The sequence below is a fragment of the Hemiscyllium ocellatum genome, chromosome 36, assembly GCF_020745735.1.
Source record: "Hemiscyllium ocellatum isolate sHemOce1 chromosome 36, sHemOce1.pat.X.cur, whole genome shotgun sequence".
NCBI classification, from domain to species: Eukaryota; Metazoa; Chordata; class Chondrichthyes; order Orectolobiformes; family Hemiscylliidae; genus Hemiscyllium; species Hemiscyllium ocellatum.
Genome location: NC_083436.1, coordinates 19577406 through 19596341, shown reverse-complemented (window position 1 = coordinate 19596341; position 18936 = coordinate 19577406). Strand labels below are relative to the sequence as shown.

The following is an 18936-nucleotide window of genomic DNA, read 5'->3' as shown; positions in this document are numbered from 1 at the left end:
CTTTCCTTTCAGCCTTAATAGTTAATGTACCATACCATCAGATGGCTCTACTCGTGCACACACTATGGATAGGATCCTTTATTTTATACTGTCCTTCTGTGTTCTTTACATCAGAGTACTATCTCACACTCCTGTACATGGGAATGCATCCGCCACCTGAATGCCTACTGCATTAAAGTCCTTTAGCTCCTGCAACACCCCAAGTTGGGCTCTTTATTTTGTAATATTTTTCCATGTCCTTCCTATATTCATATCTCTCCACATTGACCTTCATTTGTCACACATGCACCCATTTCACAAACACGTCCTTCCAGGCCATTTGAAATTCTACACAAATCTCCTTACAGTTTATAATTGTTCCAAGTTTCATAGCATCTATGGATTTTGAAAATGTACCTTGTACACCAAGATCTAAATCATTGAAATATATTAGGAAAAATAAATAGTGACATCTATTCTAAAAACATTCATTAGCCATTACTCTTGTTGACTGTCACTCAGCCAATTTTCTTTATTTGTGTCATTAATTCTTTTCAATGAGCCATTGCTTTCCTCAAATCTGTTGTGTCACTCTGTATAAAATGCCTTCAGGAAATCCACCAACGGCACAACAACATTTTCCTGTATAACCCTCTCTGATAACTCAACAGAAAGCTCCTGCAAGTTAATTATATGATTTTTCCTCATGAAATTCATGTAGGTTCTCCTTACAAGATCAACATTTATCCTTGATTATTAATTTTGTACCGTACTGTTGTTTACAGAAGTTTCCAAAAATGTTCTGCAGTTGTAAATCAGAAACAAAAACAGAAATTGCCTTCAATGAGAAACTGAAGAAGGGTCACTCGATCCGAAATTTAATTCTGATTTCCCTCCACAGAAGTTGCCAGATGTACTGAGCTTTTCCAACAATTTCTGTTTTTGTTTCTGACATTATCTGTTTGGCTTATCTTTACAGCCTTTTTTGAATAAGGGCATAACATTAGCAGTTGCCCATTCCTCTGGCACACCCTAGTATAAGAATACTATTGAGATAATATTTACAGCATGGCTCCATCATGTCCCGCCTGTAACAAATAACTACAAATGAAAAAAATTGGAGCAGCTTTGTGTTGGAATGGAGGAGGGATGGTTTCATGGGTAGTTAAGATTATGTACAAAACCGAAAGATTGAAACAGATTGTTTCCAGCTGTTGATGAGTTCAGAACAAGGCAACATAGATACAAAATTAAATATAAGTATTGTGGTACAGAGAAACAAGTAAACCTGTCCTTTTCCAGTTGAGTGTTTAAGAGGCTGTGTAAAACACAGCTGGGGTTAGTATGTCAGGTAGACACCATGTCAAGATTGAAGAGTAGGTGAAAGTGAATGAAAAGAAAATAAAAGCAAATGAAAGCAGGATACACACGTGGAACCAGGACTACTGCTCATGTGGATGCCAAACATCAACATAGACCTAGACAGGCTTTTCACTAATACAGCCTGATTTCAACATTTCTACATGTGCGCTTTACAAAGAGGTCACTGAATAACAGTCAAAGCAGGAGCCTGTTTCTCCCTCTATTTAGCCCTGAGGCCGACACAACCAAATCCACCTATTTTCTCTGCAAGGTTCACAAGCCTTTTATCATCTGGATGCATGAGCAATTTTGCTCCCGGGCCTTCCAATGGAGCCTGAATCAACCTTGAGCAACCCTGAACTGTCTTTGTTTTCAGTCAGGCAATCCTCACTTTCTATTGCATATTCGGTTGGATTGATGAAGCTGGTAAACATCATCGTTATATCAAGCCTATAGTCTGAGACTGTGTGTGTTTCTTCTCATGTTAAGAAGAGTTAAGAAAGCTCTAAAATGGGATTCCTGATCTGTGCTGAATGAACAGACTTCAGCAAAGATAGCAGCTTTGAAGTTACAAATCAGCTTGGACAAGCAAGTACATGTAGCCTATGTGCTTTTTATATTTGATTGGCTCCTTAAGCGTTCTTTAGATTTTTACTGTTTTTTTAAAATCCTAAATTGCATATGGGCATTGCTGACTAGACCAGCATTTGTTGTCCATACCTAGCTGTCCTTGAACTGAATGGTTTGTCAGGCAACTTCAGAGGACAGTTAAGAGTAAACCATGTTATCATGGATTTGGCTCCACAAGTCAGCCAGATCATGTAAGGATGGCAGATGTTCCTTTCCTAAAAGGCCATTAGTGAACCTGAGGGGTTTTTAAAATAATCAATGATAGTTTCTAGTTACCATTACAGGGACTAGCATTCAATTTCAAATTTCTGAATGGAATTTAAATTCTGTTTTGAACATGCACAGAGTCGGTGATTCCCCACAGAGACTATAAGCTTAATTCGATGATGGCATTTCCCAGCTTCATCAATCCAGTTGTATGCATAATAGAAAGTGAGGATTGCCTGATTGAATACAAAGAAAGTTCAGAGGAGAATCATCCACCAAGGTCCTGTTCCTCAAGGCTTGTGATAATATTTGAACCAGTGTCCTCGGAGTATTAGCCTGGACATCTGGATTACTAGTCCATTATGCCACTGTCTCCTTCTAAACATAGACCTGGACAAGCTTTTCGTTCATAAAGCATGCTTCTCTTTAGGTTATCCACTCATCTTTCTTCTTAGCTCATCTTTTATTTGCTTTGTCCTTATATTTTTCTAATGCTCCATTTGTCTGATTTTATATTACTAGACCTAAATTCCCGGGCAACATTTTAAAATATATTTTCCACTCACTCACAGAGGTTAGGCTTTCACTGCAAGGTGTTTGCTTGTGTAAATGTGTCTAATTACAATCTTATCATTTGTTGTTTTAATGTTCCCAATATCTGATCTTGCTTTTTAAGTTACAATTAGAATTAGCCTTATTGTCACATCTACCCACATGTGTACAGTGAAAAGTTCACAAAGTCACCACTTATGTTGCCATCTTAGGTACAGAGGCACCTAGGTACAAGGTCTTAACAATAAATTAGAAAAATAAAGAAATCAGAAATTCAGCATTACAGGTTTCCAATTACAATCCATTTTAGATGCAAGGTACCTAAGTACAAAACCTTAGGAATAAAGTAGAAAAGTGAAGAAAATAAAATTCTGCATTACAGTCCTTCAACGCTGGGATCTTGTCTTCAGGCCATACCAGGACCTCATGTCCCATTGAATCCACACTGTGGGCCTATCGCAGTCCTGTTCATTCAAGATACTTACACCTTCTTGTTGCTGCAGTCATTGTATGTGAACTAGTTACTGTACTTGGCCACCATAACCTAATGACAAGCCAGATACAAACTGAAATCAGCTATCAACAACCAGGAGCTATTAGCCAAACATCACTATTAGCACAAGCAGGGACAAGGAAATAATTGAACAACCAGCATGAGAGGAAACTGCTAAAAGAAAAGGCTGGATGGAGCTTCACTTGGGAATTAATTAAGCAGCACAGAGGGGTTTTGGACAGATTATTCGATATAGAGTACAGAATAAATCAGGAAAAATGAGTAGGTAAAGAGGGTAGTGCTAAATGGATGAATAAGTTCAAAGCAAATTATTAACACATAGTAAGCAGCTATTTAAAGGATTATTTTGAGCTCAGGGGAGGCAGATAAATAAAGATTCATTGAGGACTGTAAATAAATAATTAATTAAGGTACATCTAGCAGGGTGAGGTGAGGAAAGGCTGGGAGGAGATCTGGACACATCCGGGAGATATAAAAGGGAATTGTCAAGAACTGCAAGCCTGTATATGGAATGTCATAGAAGCTTTTGCTGGGTGTTCATTGACTCCCTACAGTGTGGAAACAAGCCGTTGGCCCAACAAATCCACACCAAATTTTCTGCTTCTAGTGCCATACGAGAAAGGATGATGCCACTAACAGCTACCAATTCTCACCCAAACTAAAAACAAGCATTGAATGCAAATGGTTAAATATGCATCACTGAAATAACATAAGTTGTGTAGTGTTAATTGGGCTGTGGAAAACCTGTGGACATTGTTAGATCATATTTGCATGACCTCCTAATGGCATACCATCAAATATAAATATGGGCAAGGAATGAAATAGATCTTTCATGTGTAATGATTTAGTTTAGAACAAACAAATTAAACCTGTTTAACTGGTCAGCTTCAGTGAATGCAAGGCGATCTTATTCAAGCATACGATCTCAGGTAGTGTGGCAAGATGACTGATTGTTTCTCCTGGGTGGAGGCTAGAGCTAGGGGATAATGTTTAAAAATAAAGGACCTGCCATGTAGGATGGAAATAAGGAAATCTTTTAAACTCTTGGTGGATTTGAGAGTCTTTGGAAGTCTCTTGTCCAGAAAGTGGTAGAGACAAAATTATTGAATAATTTTAACGTAGAGGCAGATCAATTATTGATTGCAAGGGTTTTTTGTGGGGGGAGTAAGGTTGCATAGGTCAAAATGTATCATTTAGTCCAACATTGTCATGACTGGTTGTCATTATCAAAATTGTCATGATCAGTCATGGCCTTTATTGAATGGTGAAGCATACTTGAGGGGGCCTCTTCCTACTTCACGTATTTGTACAACCCTTAATTTCACACAAACTTGAATATATAAAAGTGCTTTCCTGAAGAACGATTTCCACGGTTTGTTTTCAAGTCCCCCTTCAGAAACTGGAGTACAAAGTCTAGGACAACACTTCAATTCTGTACTGATTGGGAGTGCTGCACTTTTGTTTCCACTTGATTGTTGGTGTTAAACTGCTGGGCCCCATCAACCTTTCAGAAAGATTTCATATTGCTATTTCAAAGAAGTGCACACCAGTTTACTCCATTATCTCGACCAACTACATTATACCTCTCCGCCCCCACCCCCACTCCGGCCTATCACCCTCACCTTGACATCCTTCCACCTATCACATTTCCAATGCCCCTCCCCCACGTCCCTCCTCCCTACCTTTTATCTTAGCCTGCTGGACACACTTTCCTCATTCCTGAAGAAGGGCTCATGCCCAAAACGTTGACTCTCCTGCTCCTTGGATGCTGCCTGACCTGCTGCGCTTTTCCAGCAACACATTTTCAGCTCTGATCTCCAGCATCTGCAGACCACACTTTCTCCAACTATACCTCAACAAACATCACAAAACAAACAATTTGGTGAAATTGCTATTTGAGGTTCTTGCTATGTGGTTACTATGATTCCTACCTTGAAATAAGGACTATATCTGAAAGGTATTTTCATTGGCTGTTAAGCATTTGAGGATAACTCAAAGCCATGGGGCTGCTGTAAGAAAGCCAAACATTTGTACATATGTCCCCAAGTATTCAACAACGAGTGTCCAGAAATGTTAATTGAAAACAAATAAAAAATGTTGGAAATCACGGGGGTGAGGCAGCATCCATGGACAGAAGGAGTTAATATTTCGAGTCTAGATGACTTTTCATCAAAACTGACATGAAGTCTGGAGAGGGCAGCATTTATGCATGGGGGGGATGGAGATTGCTGGGGGAGAAAGGATGTTGGTAGTGCAGATTAATGTGAGCATGGAGAACAATGGTGGGTCTGTGCACAATTTGAAGATGTTGAGCTCAACATTAAGTCCAGAAGGTTGTAAGAATCTCAGACGTTAAATTTGGTATGGTTAATAAACATTTGGGTAAAATGACGATTGTATCAACAAAATATGCATCGCTCTTAAGTTCCAGAATAAAGCTGTTCCTTATCGTACTTTTCGTAGGGCAAGGCTTCGAACGTGAACAATCCCTACCAGAGAGCGGAGGTACTCAGTGCTCTCGGATCACCATTGGGACCTGGGTAACCTGCGGACTGACATGAATATATGGATCAGATTTGTAAAACTGCACCAGAAATAAGCTGCTGGATTAATGTTTGTCTAAAGAAAATGTAGAGGCTCCAGTAGAGGACTGCCTCTCACGCAGGAGCGAAAAAGGGACCCATCTGCTCAGAGACGTTCTCGCGATATTCTCTCCATCCTCAAATATCATTGTTTTCTTCCTCCTCCTCCTCCTCCTTCAGTCGGGCGAGGAGGCGCCCTGGAAGGTTACTTTGTGAAACAGTGTAGCGAGCGGCAACAATGTAGCAAATTGTAACCTCGAGCGGTGAGGCACACGACAACGGGCTGCAGCTCAGACCAGAGTGAGACAGGCAGCAAGGCTTTCCTTACCCCCTCACCCCGTCTCCTTCAGCACTTTGCAATCTGCCCCCGCGTCAAGTCATGTCCTCCTCCCCAGGAGGAGGCACCTCGGCTCTGGAGTCCGCTTCCCCCGCCGCTGGCTCGCTGCTCCTCAACGCGCCGCCCCGCTCCAGGATCTACAAGATCATCGTCATCGGCGACTCGGGAGTGGGCAAGACCTGCCTGACCTACCGCTTCTGCGCCGGCAAATTTCCCGACAAGACCGAGGCCACCATCGGGGTGGACTTCCGAGAGAAAACCGTGGAGATTGATGGAGAAAAGATCAAGGTAACTTCTGACCACCTCCCCTCCAAAAAAAAATAAAAATCCGCTAGAATATTCAGTAGAGCACACACTCTTCTGTATGTCATACACAAGTTGATTAATTCTAGATTTTAGTTCAAAATTACCTCATTTAAACAGTGTAACTGTTTATTTTTGAAAAAAAATCAGTTGCGAAACCTGTCCAATTTATCAACTTTTGTTACAACAATTTCCTCGTAACTTGCAGTAAAAGATGGTAGTTGTTAACTTTATTATGTAAAGGGTTGGGTCCAGGAAGTTAGTGTTGTGAAGCCTGGATAATGGAAATATGTTTAGTGCATTAAAACACTTTAAAATTCCTTTACCAGTAACTTATCTGTTTTAGAACGTCAAAAATGTGTAATGGGTTTTTATAACAGCTGAAACATTTGTTGTTCTGTTGGCCCCATGACTTAATAGTGAATATGTTATACATGAATATATGCACAATTCACAATGTTTTTTTTGTTGATCGTGAGTTAAATAACCTTTACTTGGGTGTAGCAGAAAGCTGGTATGGGTTAAAGTTTATATTACAGGATTGCATGGGCCCAATAGATGACAACCAGATTTCTGTCAATTCTGCAAGTGGGCTCAAGGTAACATCTGACAACCCCTTGTCACTCATATTTTTACCCACCTCATGGGATCTTATATTTGAATTATGTTCCCTCTTAAAAGTTCTAAACTCCAGCAAATACAAGCCTATTCTGTTCAATTTTTCTTCCTAATTCCGCCCATTTCAGATATTGGTCCAGTGGTTCATCTTAATCCTGAGATGGGACCCCTAGTTGATCTTCTCCTTCCTCCTACACTCAAACTGAGATGAGTTTCATCATCACATTTAAAGGGAATAGGGTGTTGTACGACAGTCAGTATAATTGGAAGAATTAGTTTAAATTGTCCAGTCAGACGATACACATTGTTGTAGACAATGAAACAGTCAAGGGATAAAACCAGGGTTAGTGTGAATAGCAGATCTCCAAGACAGATACCAGATGTCAAAGTTTTCAATAAAGGCAGAAGAAACTTGATTTTTTTTGTTAGTTTGGAAGGAAGGCAAGTGAGAAATGATCTTAATAAAGATACATCCCATTATAGAAAAGTAAATTATAAATATTACTTCCAACAAAACTATGCCAAAGTAGAGCAGAGGACAAGGATATTAAACTAATTTTGAGTAAAGTTTGTTTGGAAAACTATCAGAACTAACAATTAATCATGCTTTTGCAGATAGCTATAGGTTTTACAAAGTAACATAAGTATTATTCAAAAGGCTGCATAGAAATAGCTGTGGAAACAACAGATCAATGAGTTTAATATTAATTAGGATTACCATATAAATTCATTGTTTTTAGAGCACAGCACGAGATCCTTCAGCCCATCGTGTCTGCACCTGTCATCAAATATCAATCTGTTCTTATTCCATTTTCCAGCACTTGGCATAGATCCTGTGTCCTACGGTGTTTCAAATATTATCTAAATTGTTCTTAAATGTCTTGAGGGTTTCTGCCTCTACTGTCTTCTTAAGCAGTGATTTCCAGATAACCACAACCATCTCAGTGAAGAAATATTTCCTTAGATCCCCTTTACATTTCTTGCCCTTTACTGTAAAACTCTGTGTACCAGCTGATTATTGAATGCTCTACTCAGGGGAAAGGGTTCCCTTTACCTACCCTGTATATGTCTCAGATGTTTATGTACCTCAGTCAGATCATCGCCACTCCATCTTCTCTGTGCTAAGGAAAATAACTTCAGCCTATTTAGTTTTTCTTTATAATGCCTGGGCTGGAGCAATTCATCTGCATGGGAGAATCTTTTCTCCCAATGTTAGATGACATTTGGAAAGAAAGGATAGTTACGTATTGTGGTTAATTCATGGTACAGTCAAGAGAGTTCTAGCTAGGAAGGACATCTTGTCTGAGCATGTTATTGGAAATCTCATAATAATGATCCAAATTCATTGTTAAGTTTAGATTGTAGTAAAGCCTTTAATGCCATGAGGCACATGTGCTTGGATGACAAGGAAGGAAAGTATGGAATCAGTGACTGACTTCAAAGAAACAAATATCGGTAAAGCACAGAGCTTACTTGGAGAGCTATCGAGTAAATGCAAAGCCATTAGGATAGTTTGGGAAGATGTGCTGATTACATTTTTATTTGAATGAATTGCATGGTGGCTCAGTGGTTAGCACTGTTGCCTCACAGCTCCAGGGATGTGGGTTCAATTCCAGCCTCTGGCGACTGTCTGTGTGGAGTTTGCCCGTTCTCCTCGTGGGTTTCCTCCGGGTGCTCTGGTTTCCTCCCACGTTCCAAAGATGTGCAGGTCAGGTGAATTGGCCATAGTGTTAGGTGCATTCATCAGCGGGAAATGGGTCTGGGTGGGTTACTCTTCAGAGGATCAGTGTGGACTGGTTGGGCTGAAGGGCCTGTTTCCATGCTGTAGGGAATCTAATCTAAATTGTCCATAGTGATAGATGCGTTAGTTAGGGGAATGAGTCTGGGTGGGTTACTGTTTGGAGGGTTGGTGTGGACTTGTTGAGCCAAAGGGCCTGTAGGGAATCTAATCAACACTTTGGGGGCGGCACGGTGGCTCAGCAGTTAGCACTGTTGCCTCACAGCACCAGGGACCTGGGTTCAGTTCCCACCTCGGGTGACTGTCTGTGTGGAGTTCGCAAATTCTCCCAGTGTCTGCGTGGGTTTCCTCCCACAATCAAAGATATGCAGGTTAGGTGAGTTGGCCATGCTAAATTGCCCATGGTGTTAGATACATTAGTCAGGGGTAAATGTAGGGGAATAGGTCTGGGTGGGTTGCTCTTCGGAGCGTCGGTGTGGACTTGTTGGGCCGAAGGGCCTGTTTCCACACTGTAAGAAATCTAATCTAAATGAGACAAGGGAAAGGAAAAATATATAAATGCATATATAAATGAAGTGTCTTCTGTTACAACATGAAGCAACCGAAGGGATTATTGTGGTTATCTTATTGAAATCAAAAATGCAATTGATGGTTGCAGTAAAATAAAATTTTAGATATATTTGTTCAGGACTACAGTATAAATCTCTGGAATGTGATAATTGATCTGTACAAGGCATAGTTACAGGCACACTTTAGATATGCTGGGCACCGTTCTATAGGAAGATTATTCAGATTTTGCAAAGAATAAAGGAGGACTGAACAGAAATTTATCTTGGAAATGTCCAAGCTGAGAAGTGTTTGTAAGATCTAGGACTATTGACTTTTGTGAAGTTTAAGTTTATCTAGAGATAATCTAGATTCTTATGGATTTGGATAATTTGAATCTCAAATATTATACTGAGTTTCTCAAACTGAGTCTGTAATCTCCTGTTCTACAATCTTGGGGGAATTGGTGCCCAAGAGAATAGTTCACAGGCTGGTGAATATTTGGAATCAAATGTCAAAAAGTAAACAAAGTTGCAAGAAAGAATTGCATAGATATTTGAGGCAGTTCAGTTGACTTTTGTTGATTAATTTGATAAAATGGTCTTTTCTGGCTTTTGTATTTTCATGTAATTACTTACAAATTGCATTTCTACAAAGGGAAAGAGAAATTAGAACAGTTCATTCTTTTAAAAGTTGCATGTTGTGAATGGGAGGACTGGCCTTAATTTATAAATCTTGAAAAGAATCCAGAAGGACTGAATGGCCTCCTGTCTGCCTTGTGAATGGATTAAATCTGGAAGTGCCCACTGTTTTAGATAAGCTGTGTGTAAGTATGTGCCATTATCTAATGGATCATTGTGCACCACTTGGACTTCTGATCTTTTAGGTCTAAAACAACACCCTGCATGTCTACAATACTTCCAATGTTTAAAAGGAACAGAGCTCCAAGGTTTTTGACAGGCAGTTGCACCAAAAGCTAATACTGTTCCATAAAGGTAGAAATCAAGAGGGATGATTTGAATCTACGTGACTGTTTTAAAAAAATGTTAGAGAGACTAGTGAGACAATGCCAGGGAGTTGCACTAGGTATCTTGACTGATTCCAAAGGAAGGACAGCATGATGAAGTGATGAACAAGAGGCCAGAATAAGGTGGAGAGTACTTGGCAGATTATAAGGACGTAGTGGCCCAGTGGGGTGGCACAGTGGCCCAGTAGTTAGCACTGCTGCCTCACAGCGCCAGGGACCCAGGTTCGATTCCAGCCTCGGGCAACTGCCTGTGTGGAGTTTGCACATTCTATCTGTGTCTGCTTGGGTTTTCTCTGGGTGCTCCTGTTTCCTCCCATGGTCCAAAGATGTGCAGGTCAGGTGAATTGGCCATGCTAAATTGCCCATAATGTTGAGGAGTGTGTAGGTTAGGAGAAATGCGATAGGGTAGGGGAATGGGTCTGGATGGTCAGTGTGGACTTGGGCCACTGTATGATTCTATGGTTCTATGACAGTGGAGATTGCTGAAATAGAATGGGATTCCAGCATGTGCAGATTTAAAAGATTATGACAACAGTTTTAAACTTGATGTATTGATAAATGAAGAACCAGTGTGGGTATGTCAGGAAAAGGTTACGGATGTACAGAATAATATATTTGTATGGTTAGTAATAGAAATAGGGAGTTTAATGTTATTCTTACTCTTCAGGATGATACTAGAAAGTGGGCAACTCTGGCTGTGAAGAGGAAAGTACACCAGTGCAGAATGACATCAATAACTTTCAAGAACTGGAGCATTTCAGGTCGCTGTCGGTCATAGATGCCACGGTTCAGCATTTCTTCCTTTCTGTTCAAAGTAATCTTATTGAGTAAAGGCTACTCAAACCGCCATATTAACACAGTCACATTTTCTGGGATTAATATCTAATAGTGGTCCATGCTTCCCTGTAGCCATTCCCAAGCTTCATTTGTACACTTGGTGATTCTGCACTTGCTGACTTGTTCTTAAAGCTTTTAGTCTCCAAACGTAAAAATAGCATTAAATGATATATTTAAAGAGCTCGAGAGGAATTAGATTTGAGTGGTGTAACACAAAGGGAGTCAGGTAATTCAAAAGTTTCAGAACCATTTTGACTGCGATAGCAGGAATTCCATTATTACTTCATTATATGCCTATTGTGAGCAACAGAATCATAGAAACGTACAGCACAGAAGGTGGTTATATTAACTCATCAATGTTAACTCTTAGAACAGTTGTACTTGGTTCCCAATTCTCAATTTTTAAAAACATTTGTGACTCTCTAAGTTTCATATCCTCGAGCATCTGTCCAACCCCTTTTTAAAGTTAGTTTTGGAATTAGCTTGCATCATCTTTTTGCCTATATCCCATTTATAAATGCTGACAAGGTTATTGGTCCCAAAATTGACCCTGGGGAAATATCCTGCAAACAATTTCCTTGCCTGAAAAACATCCACCACCTTTTTGTGTTACTGAATCAATTTCCTATCCATAGTGTCACTTTTCCCTCGAATTCTGTGGGTTTCCATTTATAAATGTTCTGTGCAACACTAAACAAGTCTGTTAAACTTACAACAAATGCAAAATAGAGTCACCTGGCCAGAAAAATTCCAAGTTTGGACACTGAACCCATGCTAACTTGGTTAATCACGGCCCAGGTAGTGACAGAAGTGCTGCGATCCCTTGGAGGGTAAGAACTCGGGCTTCCCTGCCAATCCTAACTAAAGAGCACACTTGTATATATGGCTGGAATTTAATTTAACCTCTCAATTTGTAGGTAACTATCCCTTACTCACTACATTTTGCTGGAAATATTACTCTGCCTTTATCCATAGGCATTGCTTTAGTTTTGGTCATGGGTTCTATTTGTTGCAAAAACTCCATTTTAAATAGACGCTGCTGATGTTTGTTACACTGGACTATTAGTAAATAGAGTTTGTGCCCTGAGTCCTGTCCAATTCCTAACTTATAGACAATGGTATCAGTATATGATGAAGATGTCAGAGGCTATTTTCACTGACAATCAAGTGACCCTTACTGGAAAGTGTACATATGTAGAATGTGGCTGGAAATGGGATGAAGTTTGGCTGTGTTGTTGCCAAATAGTTGGTTTTGCCTGTTTGTGTACAGAGAGACAAGTGATGGAGAAGGAAACCAAAAGTTTTTATTAGAGAATTTCTGAAAAATCTTCTGTTTTTTTGACATTTTAGATTCAACTGTGGGATACAGCTGGCCAAGAACGTTTTCGGAAGAGTATGGTACAACACTACTACAGGAATGTCCATGCCGTTGTCTTTGTTTACGACATGACCAACCCTGTGAGCTTTCAGAGTCTGCCAGCCTGGATTGAAGAATGCAACCAGCATTCACTTGGTGGAGAAATCCCACGTATCCTCGTGGGGAACAAGTGCGACCTCACGGATGCCACCAAAGTCAAAACTGAGCTGGCTCAGAAATTTGCTGATACTCAAAGCATGCCCCTGTTTGAAACCTCTGCTAAGAACCCAAATGACAATGATCATGTAGAGGCCATATTCTTGACTTTGGCTCATAAACTGAAAAACCACAAGCCCATGATGCTTAGCCAGCTCCAGGTAGATGAGCCAAAAGTGAAGTTGGAATCTGAACCAAAGGCTGATGTGGAGTGTTACTGTTAAAGGTTAACTTTTGGTGTTTTCTATAATGAGTGAAGATCAAGAGCACCAGATTATGAGAGGAAATTCAACAGGCGAAGGGAATGAATAATACATTGGATTACCCATATTCAAATATCAAGCAGACTCTCTTTACTCAAACTGAGGACAGTAAAGGATAGGCTGCATTTTATGATAATCCCAGCTATTAGTTTTATGCAGAGACATGTAGAAGAAGCTTTGAATAAATTGCCTCAGCTAAAGAAGCCATTTGAATTTATGCCTTAGGATTCTTTTCCCCCACTATTTCTTCACTCATTTTTTTCAATGTCCATCTCCAGTTAGTTGTGAGAGGATTAAATATTTTCTGTTTCTCAGTTGCTCAGCTGGTTGTTAGGGGCAAACAGCTGAGTCTTGCAGAGCTGGAGAGTTTCTTGTTTGATTGTCAGTTTGTGTTGGATCAGCTGATGTTAGCCAAGGTAGTGACAGGGGCAGCACTATTAGTTTCCAGTGTCTTCACGCTGAGCAGGGTGAACCCACAAAGGTTCGTTCGTTTTCTGCCAACGTTGTGATTCTTCTTGTAGTTGAGGTTTGTCAACATTCACTGCTATGTGAAGAATGGTGCTTTGATTTTGAGATAACCGGAATGTTGAAAATTGACAGAAAATGGAGGAAAAGTGTTTTGGTTTAAAAAAAAGTATTATTTTAATATTTACATTAATCTGAGGATTTTATCTGTGAAATACAGAAATGTGATGTTCACAGCCTATAAATATATACTTCTAATACTATATTCCTAACAAGAACGTTGAGATTTTAAAGGAATATATCAAATTTGAGTTGCAGACTTTTGTGGCACCACATTTAAAATGTCCAACTAAAGCCTTAAACTAGAGTCAGTTATGGATGTAGGTTTGCTCACTGAGCTGGAAGGTTCATTTCCAGACGTTTTGTCACCCTACTAGGTAACATCTTCAGTGGGCCTCTGGGTGAAGTAATGTTGATACTTCCTGCTTTCTATTTATATGTTTGGGTTTCTTTGGGTTGGCGATGTCATTTCCTGTGATGATGTCATTTTCTGTTCTTTTTCTCAGGGGGCAGTATATGGGGGTCTAACTCGGTGTGTTTGTTGATAGAGTTCTGGAAATGACATCACCACAGGAAATGATATCACCAACCCAAAGAAACCCAAACATATAAATAGAAAGCAGGAAGTATCAACATTGCTTCACCCGGAGGCCCACTGAAGATGTTACCAAGTAGGGTGACAAAACATCTGGAAATGAGCCTTCCAGTTCTGCGAGCAAACCTACATACAGAACCTCAGTCTGAACTACAAATCTTCTCAAAACTCGCTACAGTCAGTTATTTCGTTTAAAAACGAGAGAGTGGTAGGAATGTAAGAAAGAAGCACAGTGTTTAACTATTTGTCTGCAGTCATGAAAACTGGCTGTGGCAAACAAATAGTGATCTCTTTGTGGACAAATGCAGATTTCTTTTAAACCCCAACCTTCCTTTTAAGTTGGAAAAAGGGATATACGATAAAGGGATACGTTAAATGGTCAGTGCTTCTCATGTTGTGGGAAAGTTAAAATATTTTTTGCATGCATTTGTTCATGCCTTTGAAGTTTTCGCTGATCCAGACAATATTTACCAAATGCACTCTGTAACATCCAAACAATTACCCATAATTCTTGCTTAATTACGATGATGCATGAATTACTAGTAACTGATTCATGAGAAGATTGTGGAAATGTTTGTAACTGTCGATTATTAACTCGTAATCTGCCTGCAGATGGTAATTGTCCTGGATGAAGTTATAAATTGGCATTGTTATGGTGAGCACACTTAAAGCAGATCACTGGTTACAATAGTATGCTTAAAACATTGTCAATGATGACTTGATTACAGTAGTACTTTTATTGAATAAAACACTAGCACCAGTCGAAATAAAAGTTTTAATGTTCCAATTCTACTTTGTCACGTTTTTCATTTTTTTTAAAGGATTTTTCAAAATGAAATCTGTTTTTTTTTTCTATCCACCTCTCCCCAAAAGATATCTTGTGATACTTGGTGAGTTTCTCTCTTCTTTTTCCAGTGTCCATTCAGGGGTTTTTTTTTAATAAAAGGGTATGTCAAATTTGACTTTCATTTTCCCTCTCTAGTTGAATGTTTAATATTGCTAACTTGGAAGATGCTTGGATATGGTCTTGATATGTACTCCAAGAAAGCATTTTATAGACTTCTCAATCACGAGTCCATTCCCTTCCTCTGTCACACTGCTACCAAATGTCCTACGACCCACCTTCACTCACTGGCCTCTATGCAAACTGCTTTAGTAAATCATATCCGTTCATAAGGCAAATTTCGTATTTTAGAAACTGTTATTGCCAACCCATTGTCTTGACGACCATCTGTCTGCCTTTCATATCAAGGGTCCCTGAATGGGTTGTTATCTCCCAGAATAGAGCTCTCTTCACCTGTACCTCTCTGCTTATGTCCTTCATCAGTCTTCAGACCTCTTGTATCGCCTGCTGCACATCCCCTCAACACAAACGACCTTGTATGTCGTCAACATTCTGTTTAATTGTAACATTGTTACTACGTTTCAACCTCTCTATTACCCTTTACTATGGTTATCACACCACCATCTCCTGGCATCTTTCTCCACTGTTTATCTCCTTGAGATTGACTTTTGGCAAGTACATCTCTACCAATGGCTGCTCCTTGACCTCTTCCTTATTTGGATGCCATGGCATCTTTAACTAAAGAGAAGTGCTCAGTTCCTACTGAGATATCAGTGACACCCTGTTGCCCTTCCGTAATCCGGATGTTACCAGCTTGTTTCTCTATATCAATCCTGGATAAATCTTCATTTCCTCTCAAACGCAGGGAAGACTTGAGCCATGGCCATTCTTGCCTCAATGTTTTCTGCTCTTTCTCCAGACTCTTAATCTGTTCATAATCTGAGAATGCCATTCATCCCTAAGCTGAGTTTTCCAGCCAATATCCTTCCCCTCATCAAGATCACCAACTTCCAAATCTGTAATATTGTGCACGTGCATCCTCATTTCAGCCCATCCTATACCAAGACGATTATGCTAGCACATCCAAATTAATTCAAATCTACCATCTTACCTCCCATTTTCCAGGGGATCTAATATTCTGCTTTCTGTAAACTATCTTGCTTATCTATTGTCATATTTACCTGCACGTTCACCAATATCATTTATTGTATCCGTTGCTCCCGATGTGGTCTCCTCTACATTGGGGAGACTGGATGTCTCCTAGCAGAGTGCTTTAGTGAACATCTCCGGGACACCCACACCAATCAACCTCACCACCCTGTGGCCCAATGTTTCAACTCCTCCTCCTACTCTGCCAAGGACACGCACGTCCTGGGCCGCGTCCACCATCGCTCCCTCACCATCCGATGCCTGGAGGAAGAACGCCTCATCTTCCGCCTCGGAACACTTCAACCCCATGGCATCAATGTGGATTTCACCAGTTTCCTCATTTCCCCTTCCCCCACCTCACCCCAGCTCCAACCTTCCAGCTCAGCACTGTCCCCATGACCTGTCCTACCTGCCTATCTTCCTTTCCACCTATTCATTCCACCCTCCTCTCTGACCTATCACCTCCATCCCCACCCCCATTCACCTATTGTACTCTATGCTACTTTCAACCTCCTCTCATTTATCTCTCCACTCTGCAGGCACCCTGCCTGTATTCCTGATGAAGAGTGTGATGCTAGAAAAGCACAGCCCATCAGAAACATCTGAGGAGCAGAAGAATTGATGTTTCGAGCATAAGCATAATTCCTGATGAAGGGCTTATGATAGAAACGTCGATTCTCCTGCTGCTCGGATGCTGCCTGACCAGCTGTGCTTTTCCAGCACCACACTCATTAATTGTGACTGGTTCCCAGTCTATAGATCTTTACAGTTATATTATTCTATTTCTACAATCTGCTTCTACTCTTCATTATTAATCTTTAAGATCTCCTCCACTTACCTAACTTAAGACATCTCCATTCTCTACCTCCTTTAACCCACCATGACAAGTGTGCCTTTACAATGGAGACCTTTTATGTTTGAACTTGAAGTCAACACAAAGAAAACCAGTGAGTCTGTAGTTGTGTTTTTGGCTCTCAAACTAGTCAAATTTTGTTGCTCTGGCTTCTTAAAGTGTGTTTTCAAAGCAATTACTTTAATACCCTAAAAGAATTTCCAAGTACTAACCTGTTTTATATTATTTTTGCCACCTTGTGTTGTTCTCTTGCAGTTTTACTCCCTTCAGATTGCAATGCCACAAACCCCAAGCAATCCACATGGACCTGTACGTTCACCAGGATCATGAACAAACCAGAATCACTTTTCTTAATGCACAATCTTCTGGCAAAAGAAAGTGTCAGTTCCGTCCAACTTGTTTTTCTGTATTGTCCTTCAAGAACAAGTAGCAATGCTGTAACACATCACAAGGCACTACAAACAAAATGTGGCATTAAATGTTTGGTCAAAATGGGCAGGTTTTAAGAAGTGATATGGAAGTTAGCAAAATAGAGATTTAGGGAGGCTGTTCCAGAGCTTGGGACCTGGACTGCTCAAGGTATGGCCATCAAAGATGGAACAATTAAAATCAAGTCTGAGCAAGAATTGGAGGAGGATTCTTAGAGGCCATTGCGCTGGAGAGAGCTGGTGAGTGAGGAAGGAACATGTGGACAGATTTGAGAACAATGATGAAAAGTTTCAAATCTGTGTTACCTGGATTGTTGTTTAACCACGGGGATGAATAGGATATTGTACACGGAGCAAACAGACCACTAGAGGTTTGTAATTATTTCAAATTTATTAAGGTTATAAGATGAAAGGCCTGCCAGACGAGCAGTGGATTTGTCCTGCCTAGTGGCTAAATGCAGGAGATCTCGGCAGATCCCAGGGATGGTATTAGGATAACACTGCTGATGTTTAGATAGTCAGTGTTGATTGAACAGCTGTTTAGGAACTTGGATTCAAATGCACCACCAACTTTGCTTCTGCCTTACTATTGTCAGAGAGCAGGGAGGAATTTGATGATAGGTAATATAGACAATGACTTTGGTTTACGAAGTATTTAATTCGAGAATATTTCTGCTCACCCAGTATTCAAGGGTCAGCGGCAATGTGGCAAATTGAAGGATAGTTGAGGTGGACTTCAATGCTGACATGCATATGGAATTTGACATTTTTGGATTATGTTATTAAAGGATTAAGTTAAAATGAAAAATTGAAGGGTGCAAACAATAGATCCTTGAGGCACTTGGGATGTAGCTGTGCTGAAGTGGGAAGGGAAATAATTCAATATGATTTGTTAGACTGGGATAAATCAGAATTCTAAAAGTGCAAATTGCTGGAAAAACTCAGCAGGTCTGGCAGTAACTGTGGAAAGAAATCAGAGTTAATATTGAGTTGAGTGAGCTTTCCTCAATCAGAATCCCATTCAGCTGGATGGAAAGGATTTTGGAGGAGGTATAGTTCAGCCCTGTGAAAGGCTGCAGACAGATAAATGAGAAGGATAGTTTATCATGTTTGCAACCATGCAGGATATCACTTGTCACTTCGATAAAGGAAGTTTTAGTACTATGGCTGAGGCTAAAACTGATTGGATTGGTTCAACAATGGAGTCTGAAAGATGGGTATGGATCTCTGAAGTGACAACACTTTCATAAACTCTGGAAAGGTAAGGAAGTTTGACATAGAGCAGTAATTTGCAATGACCGGGTTTGACAGTCTTTGAGTGGGCAGATTTGAAAAGGGAGTGTGAGAAACAAAATTCACATATTAATAAATTTCAGTCCAAGTCAAATTTTGAAGCAGAGAATTTTATTGAGACGTACTTGCAAGAACGGGTGCCTAACGAGTAAGCACCCCGATCTGAAGGTTACATTCTGAT

General features: G+C 40.1%; 1 protein-coding gene across 1 annotated transcript; it reads left to right on the top strand.

Moving 5' to 3' along the window:
- The first annotated feature begins 5987 nt into the window (after positions 1 to 5987).
- On the top strand, positions 5988 to 14195 carry rab33ba (RAB33B, member RAS oncogene family a). The gene is made up of 2 exons (XM_060851430.1): positions 5988 to 6451; positions 12583 to 14195. The coding sequence occupies exons 1-2, from the start codon at positions 6206 to 6208 to the stop codon at positions 13027 to 13029; spliced, it is 693 nt and encodes a 230-aa protein (XP_060707413.1). The 5' UTR covers positions 5988 to 6205; the 3' UTR covers positions 13030 to 14195.
- The last annotated feature ends 4741 nt before the right edge of the window (positions 14196 to 18936 follow it).